Consider the following 11,769-nt stretch of genomic DNA (forward strand, 5'->3'; position numbering starts at 1 on the left):
TTGCTACTGACCAATGCGACATCGTCTTGTGTTGGTTACCCAGCCACGTTTGTATTTCTTGGAACACAATGGCTGATCTTGCTGCCAAGGCAGCATTACACAAATCTGTGACACCACTTCTTATGCCATACTTTGATTACAAAGCTAGCATTAGCACTTACATCCGCGATCTAATGCAGAAGAAGTGGGACACCCAAGTAGGTATTAATAAATTACATGCAATAAAACACTATATTGGTTACACCTACTTGGGTTGTCAGTCCAGATTTGAGGAGGTCATTATGCGACGATGTCGCAATGGCAATGCGCGTTATACTCACAAATACCTCTTGAAAGGTGAGGATCCTCCGTTTTGTATCCCTTGTGATGAGAACCACGGTCAAGCATGTCCTGCTTGACTGTGTTGAATTCTCCATCATAAGGGATAAATATTTCAATGTAAAAACAATGAAGGATCTTTTTACAAATATTCATTATCATTTAATTATTGTTTTTTTAAAAGAAATTGATTTGTTTGATGAATTCTGATTAATGTGGTTTATAAATAGATCTATTTTAAAGATTGGTAATTTCGATTAGTACCTTAGATTGTTAGTGGCTGTACCCTCAAAGGAGGTTAAAGTACTGTAAAATTATTGTCCTCCTGAGAGGGTACGTAAGTCCCAAAACTTTCCAAGTAGACTTTTCACATACCAAGTTTTTAAACGTAGTATTTTTGTTCATTTAGATTTCGGCTAAATTGTCCTACAATCACCAGTGGCTGAAGGGATGGTGTAAATCCAACTAGGGTCCATGCAGGTAGCAAAGGTACTGTAAGTCCCCATGGACCCTAGTATGGTGACCTACTTTCAGTTGTTGGTGATCTATAGCCCATTTTTATATTGTGTTGTCCCGTGTGTTTAAAATGTTTTAGACTCTATTACTAGTTTTATCTGTATATGTGATATTCTAGTTGTTTTACTGCCCTTCGTTGGCAGGTTTTTATAATATACATATATTTCATTTCAATATCAAATGTTCTCGTCACGATATGGTTAAAATATTGCCGATGTGACATTAGATATTAACTCACTCACTCACTGGCCAATGCGACATCGTCTTGTGTTGGTTACCCAGCCACGTTGGTATTTCTTGGAACACAATGGCTGATCTTGCTGCCAAGGCAGCACTACACAAATCTGTGACACCACTTCTTATGCCATACTTTGATTACAAAGCTAGCAGCATTAGAACCTACATCCGTGATCCGATGCAGAAGAAGTGGAACACCCAAGTAGGTATAAATAAATTACATGAAATAAAACCTTATATTGGTTACACCTACTTGGGTTGTCAATCTAGATTTGAAGAGGTCATTATGCGACGATCATTGGCCACACTAGATATACTCACGAATATTTACTGAAAGGCGAAGATCCTCCGTTTTGCATCCCTTGTGATGAAAGAATCACAGTCAAGCATGTCATGCTTGACTGTGTTGAATGTTCCATCACAAGGTATAATATTTCAATGTCAAAACATTGAAGGATCTTTTTTATAATATTAATTATCATTTAATAGTTGAATTTTTAAAAGAATTAGATTTGTTGACTGATCTGTAAATAGCTAAATATTTTATTGTTGGTAGTTTATATTAGTAACTGAGATTGTTAGTGGCTGTACCTTCAAAGGGGTTGACGTAGCGTAAAAGTATTGTCCTCCTGAGAGGGTACGTAAGTCCCAAAACTTTCAAAGTCAAGTTAAACTTGCCAGGATTTTTGAACGTAGCATTCTTGCCATTTTAATTTTGGCTAACATTTCTTACAATCGCCAGCAGCTGAAGGGATGGTGTAAATCCAACTAAGGTCCATGCAGGTAGCCAAGGTACTGTAAGTCCCCATGGTCCCTGGTATGGTGATCTACCTTCTGGTGTTGGCGATCTGTAGCTTGTTTTTATATTGTATTGTCCAAATAGTGCTATCAGTTTTAACTCTCCATACTAGTTTTAGTTGTAATTGTGATATTCTAGTGCGTTTATTGTCCTTTGTCGGCAGGTTTTCTAATTTCTCTATATATTCTATTTCAATGTCAAGTATTCTCGTCACGATATAGCTGAAATATTGCCGAGGTGACGTTAAATAATAACTCATTCAATCACTTAGTCAGCCATATTGTGACGAAAACAATTTATACAATAAAAAGTGAAAACATTTGGAAGATTAAACCCTGTCGACAATGGACAGTACAAATACTAGAGAATCACAGATATGAATATAAAACTAGCAAAGCTAAAACATTCAAATTGAAGAAGACAATACAGTATAAAACACGGGCTATAGATCGCAAACAACTGAAGGGAGATCACCATACTAGACACCATGAGGACCTACAGTACCTTTGCTACCTGCATGGTCCCTAGTAGGATTTACACCATTCGTTCATCTGTTGGTGATTGTTGGAAAAGTTTAGCCAAATTTTAAAAGTCCAGTAAGCTTAAATTTCACTTTGAAAGTGTTGGGACTTACGTACCCTCTCAGGAGGACAATAATTTACGATACTTTACTAAGAATACAGCCACTAACAATCGCAGTTGCTAATTTTACTACGATGTTTAAAATACCGTTATTCTATTTACAAAACATATTCAAAATTTATCAAGAAATTCTATTCCTTTTAAATATTATTAAATGATAATTAATATGATAAACAAGATCCTTCAGTGTTTTGACATCGAAATATTTATCCCTTGTGATGTACAAAACAACAACCAAGACTAACATAAGAAGTAATCATCAGTGTCTGTTACCTATTCGTCAAACAAGGCACGGTACCCGCCACCCACTGTACAAAACAACGACCAAGACTAACATAAGAAGTAATCATCAGTGTCTGTTACCTATTCGTCAAACAAGGCACGGTACCCGCCACCCACTGTACAAAACAACGACCAAGACTAACATAAGAAGTAATCATCAGTGTCTGTTACCTATTCGTCAAACAAGGCACGATACCCGACACCCACTGTACAAAACAACGACCAAGACTAACATAAGAAGTAATCATCAGTGTCTTTTAGCTATTCGTCAAACAAGGCATGATACCCGACACCCACTGTACAAACAACGACCAAGACTAACATAAGAAGTAATCATCAGTGTCTGTTACCTATTCGTCAAACAAGGCACAATACCCGCCACCCACTCTACAAAACAACGACCAAGACTAACATAAGAAGTAATCATCGGTGTCTGTTACCTATTCGTCAAACAAGGCACGATACCCGCCACCCACTGTACAAAACAACGACCAATATTAACATAAGAAGTAATCATCAGTGTCTGTTACCTATTCGTCAAACAAGGCACGATACCCGCCACCCACTGTACAAACAACGACCAAGACTAACATAAGAAGTAATCATCAGTGTCTGTTACCTATTCGTCAAACAAGGCACGATACCCGACACCCACTGTACAAAACAACGACCAAGACTAACATAAGAAGTAATCATCAGTGTCTGTTACCTATTCGTCAAACAAGGCACGATGCCCGCCACCCACTGTACAAAACAACGACCAAGACTAACATGAAGTAATCATCAGTGTCTGTTACCTATTCGCCAAACAAGGCACGATACCCGACACCCACTGTACAAAACAACGACCAAGACTAACATAAGAAGTAATCATCAGTGTCTGTTACCTATTCGTCAAACAAGGCACGATGCCCGCCACCCACTGTACAAAACAACGACCAATACTAACATAAGAAGTAATCATCAGTGTCTGTTACCTATTCGTCAAACAAGGCACGGTACCCGCCACCCACTGTACAAAACAACGACCAAGACTAACATAAGAAGTAATCATCAGTGTCTGTTACCTATTCGTCAAACAAGGCACGATACCCGCCACCCACTGTACAAAACAACGACCAAGACTAACATAAGAAGTAATCATCAGTGTCTTTTAGCTATTCGTCAAACAAGGCATGATACCCGACACCCACTGTACAAAACAACGACCAAGACTAACATAAGAAGTAATCATCAGTGTCTGTTACCTATTCGTCAAACAAGGCACGATACCCGCCACCCACTGTACAAAACAACGACCAAGACTAACATAAGAAGTAATAAGAAGTAATCATCAGTGTCTGTTACCTATTCGTCAAACAAGGCACGATACCCGCCACCCACTGTACAACTCAACGACCAAGACTAACATAAGAAGTAATCATCAGTGTCTTTTAGCTATTCGTCAAACAAGGCACGATACCCGACACCCACTGTACAAAACAACGACCAAGACTAACATAAGAAGTAATCATCAGTGTGTGTTACCTATTCGTCAAACAAGGCACTATATCCGCCACCCACTGTACAAAACAACGACCAAGACTAACATAAGAAGTAATCATCAGTGTCTGTTACCTATTCGTCAAACAAGGCACGATACCCGCCACCCACTGTACAAAACAACGACCAAGACTAACATAAGAAGTAATCATCAGTGTCTGTTACCTATTCGTCAAACAAGGCACGATACCCGCCACCCACTGTACAAACAACGACCAAGACTAACATAAAAAGTAATCATCAGTGTCTGTTACCTATTCGTCAAAAAGGCATGATATATAACACGAGATCACCAATGTATGCAACATACTCGTCTTAAACTGTACCATATCGTTCAGTCATACACAGACAATCATACACAATGTTCATACCACGTGCACATCAACGTGTCGTCATATGAGCGAAATATTCTCAAGCACGACGTAAAACCCAATTTCACATCAACGTGCGTTACATTGCTCATCATACAAGGCACGATACCCTTCATGCCTTCCACAAATCAAAGCCTAATATATAATAAGAACACCAATATCTGCAACTTGCTACGAAAACTGAAAGATGTCCTCACTGCACAAAAAATAGGCCATGAGACTAACATGACATCAATGTCTGTTACCTGCTCGTGAAACAATGCGTTGTATTATTCCCTACATGTGGAAACCAACGATTAAGACTAAACATAAAAAGAAAATTACACCAGTTGAAAACCTATGTTCTTCTGGGCATAGATTATTTTAGAAAAAACCTACTATACTCTCCCAAAACGCATAGGTGTATTTCCAGGAATTAATCTGTTACCTTTAAAGTGACAAACACATGTACATGTAATTCTGGGTCAGTTGCTGCCAAATTACACGGTATCAAAGATCAAATGTCAGTTAACATGGCACGTACTCTTCGAAGATTAATTTTTGTATATTCGTATGTGTCTGTTCGTTCTATGTACACAAACCAGCATTAAAATGGCGAAATTATAGCTATCATTAACTTTTTTTGGAAAAACCCAAAAACTTTCAGTATCACCCATGCGTTTTATTTTGGGGAGAATATAGTTTTAGAGTCAGTTTTATGGTCCAGTCGAACTTAAAGATAGGAGACTTGCTGTCTTCGAAACAAGTAAAACATATTTTAAGAAATTAGTAAATGCGAAAGGCACCACCCCAGCACAAATTAAAATGTTGAATAGTTTTAGTACTGCTCCCTTTCAGTTAGGTCTAAGTTGTTTCCATGAAGAAAGGACAATAAACTAGCAAAAAGTAGCAACAGACTATAAGGCATGTTTGATATATGTGCCACGTTTTGCTGAAAGATATTGAACGGTTTTGGAGTTGTTATAAAAGTAGATTGTCACACACTTATACTGGTTACCGCCAACATATCATGATGCAAGACATCAACATTACACTTATTTCACTGGACAACCCCGCGAAACTAGAAGGTTATAGACGCTACGTTTTCTATTACGCTTTGCTATCATTGCTGCCGTATTCCCAACCTTGTCCCTGGCGTTAATGTCAACCAGGTTCTTTGACAGGATGTACTTCACTATCTTCATACGTCCATATGAAGAGGCCAGATGAAGGATGTTGTGTCCATTGTCATCCACATGTGACACATTAGCTCCCTTTTTTCACGAGGAAGTCAAAAACGTCTTTGTCTCCGGATGATACAGCCGTCATCAGGGGAGTCCTTCCGCTTCTACGCACACCGTTAATATCAACACTGCTTTGTGAAACTAGATACTTCACCACAGCCAAGTGTGTTTTGATGATGGCCAAAGTCAGGACGTTGTTGCCCATAATATCCACATGTGACACATTAGCTCCCATGCTTATGAGGAACTTGATAACATCTGTTTTTCCTCTTAATGCAGCCATCATCAAGGCGGTAATTCTGTCTCTATTACTACTGTTAATATCAACACTGCCTTGTGAAACCAGATACTTCACCATAGCCAATTGTCCGCCCCTGCAGGCATAGTGCAGGACGTTGCTGCCGACCCCATCAACTTCTGACACACTCCTTCCCGTACACACGAGAAACTCAAACACGTCTCTGTGTCCCCTCATTGCAGCCTGTAAAAGAGTGGGACATCTCCCACGTTTACCATAACGGTATTGTGGGAGTACACGCTTCACCATACCCACATGTCCACCCTTGCATGCCCAGTGTAGGACGTTCTTACAGGCCTTATCCAGATCTGATATAGTAGCCCCTTTACTGATATGAAAGTCTGATACTCTGCAATGACCCGTCTGTGCTGCTACCATGAGTGCTGTTCGTCCGTGCTTCTTGTCTCTGCTGTTGATGTCGACCAAACCCTGGGACAGGATGTGTCTCACTCGGTCCAGGTCCCCCTTCCTGCAGGCCTCGTGAAGTTGGCTGTTGGCAAATGTTTCCTGCATATCTACTTTATGTTGTGGAGATTTCTCAGGGTCGTTCTGCTTTTGATCTGTGGATGCGATGATACAATGCCGGCAATATGTTAGCACCATTCATGACAGTAAATATGTAACAGAATATAGAATGTATAACAACCTGTGCGGTGACTGTGCCACAAATAGTGATTTTGGTGCAGTAATCTCTTTGCCTAGCCTTGGAGCTAAAACAATGCATTAATGCTTTTGTTGAGTGAATGTTTGACGAGAAGCCCTTGTGTCACATCAGCACACATCCGTTTGACTTCGGGCATTGATAAGATATAGCCATTAACACATTGATTAGAAATTGGAAGTCCCAAAGCAAAGTCTCCAGTTACTTCTGATGAATATCCCCACTACTGTGTCAGGCTCGCACTTCCATACTAAAGGACGTCATTGTGGTTAATTACGGAATCTTCTTTTCTGTTTTTACTTGGTACATTTAGATGACTTAAAGCATCAAACATTGATTGAACATTAGAATATCGTAGCAACAAATTTATTGTGTTGACAACTGTAAACATCTTTCATGGTTTGGCTTGATGATGACACGGTAACGCTGAAATCTGAGAACTTGGTGAAGAATACATTGGTTTGATTTAAGCCGACTACTTCTTCGTGTAAATGATGGACACCTCAGTGTTTGGAGACAGCGAAATACAGTATATGCAACAAAACACATTCAACCAACTGTTGCCTTTGGTGGAGGTTACGTCAGTATGTATGTGTCCCCAATTACTGTAAACGTACTTGGAATTTGCAGGAAGCCCTGAATAATCAAAGTCTTGCTACAAGACCAGTATTTATGGATGACAGCTCTAGGACGCCGTATTCGTGCAGTGTCAGCTTTCAATCAGAATAACTCACATTCTGAGCCCGCAACGAGTCCAGACTTTAAGCCCCTGGAGCACATTTATGACTTTATCGGGCGACGGATACAAGTAAGGACTGCAGGTGACTTACTGTTGTAGGTGGCAGGAAGTGTATTGTCACATGTGTTATCCTATCTGGGATTACAAAACTACTTAAAGCATTAATTTGCGTCATGTCATGTCAGTTAACCAATAAAGGTATTATACTACATGAATCCAGAGGAATTGGCATTATAACCAAGGGAAAATGACTATTGTTCCAAAAACCTATTGCAAATGACATTATATCCAGTTTGGCATTATAGCCAGGGTATTATGTTGGCAGGAAATCCATTCTGGCAAACATATGGCATTATACCCGGGGTGGCCTTATAACCAGGGTGACTGTACGTGTAACACCTGTTCAAAATCTTAGTTCAAAGTGCTGTGGTTACGAATTGCGACAGTATCCTCTGTAACGGATGAGGCGATAGACGTAGTGTACAGGAAGTTGTCCAAGCATGTGGAGGGTACACTAGATACAATGTTCACAGAAGTAAACATATTTGTCTAATCACATACACAGCACATTGCCTGATCTTTTCTTCCTCCAAACCTGTAGCACAAATAATTTGGATCCACATAACCTGCCACATTAATTTTTTAAACGTTGAAGGAAACTGCCCCTTTTGTGACATGACCTTACAGAAAATTAATGCAGTCTTACCAACGTACTAGGTGTGAATATCCCTGACGTAAAAATTACCGCTGTGCTTAACATTTTTCCACGTGTATATATATATATACATATAAAGAAAGTGATGAGAATACCGAGCGTACAGTAGTACATATATAAGAAGTTTCTGATATAATCACACGACACGGATCTTCTCCAACATGTTTCACTTTTATCTTCAGGGAGAAGTGATTACAGTTAAACGGATTCTGTTATGACGTCACTTTGTCATGACGTCACAATGCAGCTGTATACAAATGTTGTGACGCGGCGTTGCCATGACGTCACAATGGCGGCTTTAAATTGACAGTACTAGTAGCACAATGAACACAAAAAAAACAAGTATAATTCAGCCACACCGCTATTCCCTATCGCTACAATTAGTGTAAGTGGAAGTGAAGCACCAGATACTGCGCACTGGTCTAACATAAGAGGAAATCCTATTGTGACAGAGATTGTCACGACAAATAATAGATCAAGAGCTGCCCACACCCACCTAGGGAGTATATGAGAAAACAATATTAAAAATACCGGCCATTACCTTGTACACAGACATTTTTTCCAGATCGAGTCTTCAAACATCGTTGACTGAAACGGCACATACTGGATGTACAGGAACCAGTCGGAACCTCCAAAACGGAGAAAGAAGAATTCTGTTTTGTTGTCCTCTATATCTCATGATTATATCATAATTTTTGCATTTACTTATATTCTAGTTCAACCTCAAATACTTGCAAGAACTTTAGATGTGACTGAAATTGTTTTTGATAATACCACACGGGAGTGTGTAAACATACAACGCTCCCTTTATGTACAGTGATATTTCGCCAGCACCATCCTTCAGAATCGGCTTTTGAAGTAAAAATCGAGAATGCACTTTTTAAGATTTCAAAGCATGTCATACGACCTATGCTCAGAAGCTGTGTAAAGCGGTTTTTGATCTGCATGTGGAGGATAATTTCAAATAATATCAGTGACCAAACTTCTGACAGACACATGTCCCCATTTAGAGAATATGTTTTAGTGGATTTTCAGGTTAACAACTGATATTTCAGCTCTTCACAATCAATTTTAAACTAACTGATTAACACCTGCTGATGAGTAGGAATTCAGTAGAGATGTCTTGTCGTTATGGACAGGCTTTTGGATACTGATACTTACACGTGAATGATCCCTTGCAAGAATAGCATATCCTTCCCTCTTCTTGATCTTCTTTGATTCAGCTCTTGATAAACGACAGGTTAAAGTGTCAATATTGTATTCAATACTCAAACATTGACCATTTTCAGCACATTTAAGCTGCCACAGCTTGATGCCAACGTTCCTGATGACATAATCGACCCTCTCAGTCGTCTTAGGTGTACATTGCTTCGTGCTTGATGTTGAAAACACAAACATCAGAAAAACTGTTAATTTCAGGAGTAGTTTCACACAGCCACTCACATATTTCAGTGTCATGTTCGAGAGCTAACAAGATCACCGGCTGTGAGGTGGTGAACGACTACCACGAGTTTCAAGGATAACGGTGAAAGACTATTTTCACCAGGTAGATAGTGAACACAAAGTTATGAACGCCTGTGTCTGCAGACTACCACCTGATACACAGTGAACACAAGAATTAAACACCCATCCCTAGAAGCTACCACCAGGTAGACAGTCAATACAAGGAACCTGTCTTGAGACTACAACGATGTATGCGGCAAACACAATAATACAAAAGACTGCAACGACTGTCATGAATATGCAGAGAGCACGTGTCAGTTGTTCCTCTCGGCCAAGGGGCTTCCCGACACCTGATTGGTGTGCTGTATAACGAGACATACACATTATGACATAATCTTTCAGCCATGTTTGACAAGATAAAATATAAAAGCACAAAAAACTAGATCTCTTATCTGAGATATTGATATTGATGTTTTGACATTGCCATAAGTTTTCCTGCGTCTTCGTATTTTTATTGATAAATGAAACATCACTCCATCCCCTGGTATACCTAAGTCTTACTCATTGTCAGAGAGATCCAAAGATTCGGATGCTTAATTTAGATAATCTTGGCTATGTAACATGGGCATCAAGTATAAGATATCTGTTTTTTGCATATGGATTGGGATATGTGTGGATTTTCCAAGTCGTTGGTAACGAGTAGCTGTTTGTGAACGAATGTCGTCAAATGGCCGTGGATATGTTTCGTTAGAATTTGATGAATACCCTTAGTTTCAAGTTCTAGATTTGATGTATAAAGATCCTTTAAAACATTGATCAAACTTTACAAAAATCTATCAAACATTACAAGCAAGAAACTCAGAAATACAACTATTAGATTTAGACTTGGTTCGACAGACATAATGATCAATACTGGCCGTAAACAGTTACTGGCCAAACATTTAAGATTTTGCCCTGTCTGTATGGCGGATATCAAAGACGAATATCATCATTTATATGTGATGCTTATGCCGATTTAAGAAAATGAGTAGATTCCACAGAAATATTTGTCTCACCCTACAAGGGAAACACTTATAAGAATTTTAGCATCAGAAGACCAATCTGCTCATGTAAAATTAGCCTTGTTTTTGACACATTCGCTGTCATTAAAGAAGAGTCTGATTTCAAAGAGTCTGAATTCAAATGCTTTCCACTATTTGCAATGTCCATAATTTGCCTGTCATATAACACTGTGTATACAGGCCGGAGGCTTATGGTACAATACACCATCTTGATCTTGATACTCATGATGGACCAGACTCAGTCAATTGCATAAGGCCATCATGTAGCCCGAATGCACTCTTAAATCACAAACACTACGTCCAGACACCATCCTTAAATGGCTGAGCTGGAGGCGCCCTTGGTCACTAATCTACCCTCAGTTTAGATCACTCACCCACACGTTGCCCGTACTCAGACCACAGCACTTCCAGTAGCATATACCACTGAGCTAACCTTTCCTTATACTACCAATCTACATACACATTGGACTACTAAGGTAACTGCACTAGAAACCTATTGACACCTTAGACAGTTACTGAGGTACCCACATCTTAGATATCTGAACAACCAGTACCTCTAACCACTAAATTACCCCAGTTGAGACCGCGCCATAGACCCAAGGGCTACCCGACCCTTTGACCCGTCAGCTACCCATTTCATACAACTCGGAACTACCCCTATTATTCACATCTCCGCCAATTGAGCTGCTACCAATACATCGTAAGAAAAGCTACATAATGATTCCTTTATTTCTGTTTTGATGTGTAAATTGACATATTTAAATATTCAAGCATGCGATGTCGTCATGTTACATGTATAACTCTTTAGAGATATTGATGTTTTGACGTTGCCATACGTTTCCTGCGTCTTTGGCACCCGTGAAGAGCCACCTCCTCGTGGTGGGTGCTGGGTAACGCTAAGAGCTCTTCAACCCCCTGTTGT

The 11,769-nt window shown here is 39.5% G+C and overlaps 1 protein-coding gene across 1 annotated transcript; it reads right to left on the minus strand.

Annotated features, from left to right (window-relative positions):
* Positions 1-5,952: 5,952 nt before the first annotated feature.
* On the minus strand, positions 5,953-6,831 carry LOC124253855 (ankyrin repeat domain-containing protein 17-like). Its single transcript, XM_046687704.1, has one exon. The coding sequence runs from the start codon at positions 6,829-6,831 to the stop codon at positions 5,953-5,955; it is 879 nt and encodes a 292-aa protein (XP_046543660.1).
* Between the last annotated feature and the right edge of the window lie 4,938 nt (positions 6,832-11,769).

This window comes from Haliotis rubra, unplaced genomic scaffold, assembly GCF_003918875.1.
Source record: "Haliotis rubra isolate DU_JTF1 unplaced genomic scaffold, ASM391887v1 Scf556, whole genome shotgun sequence".
Taxonomy (NCBI): Eukaryota; Metazoa; Mollusca; class Gastropoda; order Lepetellida; family Haliotidae; genus Haliotis; species Haliotis rubra.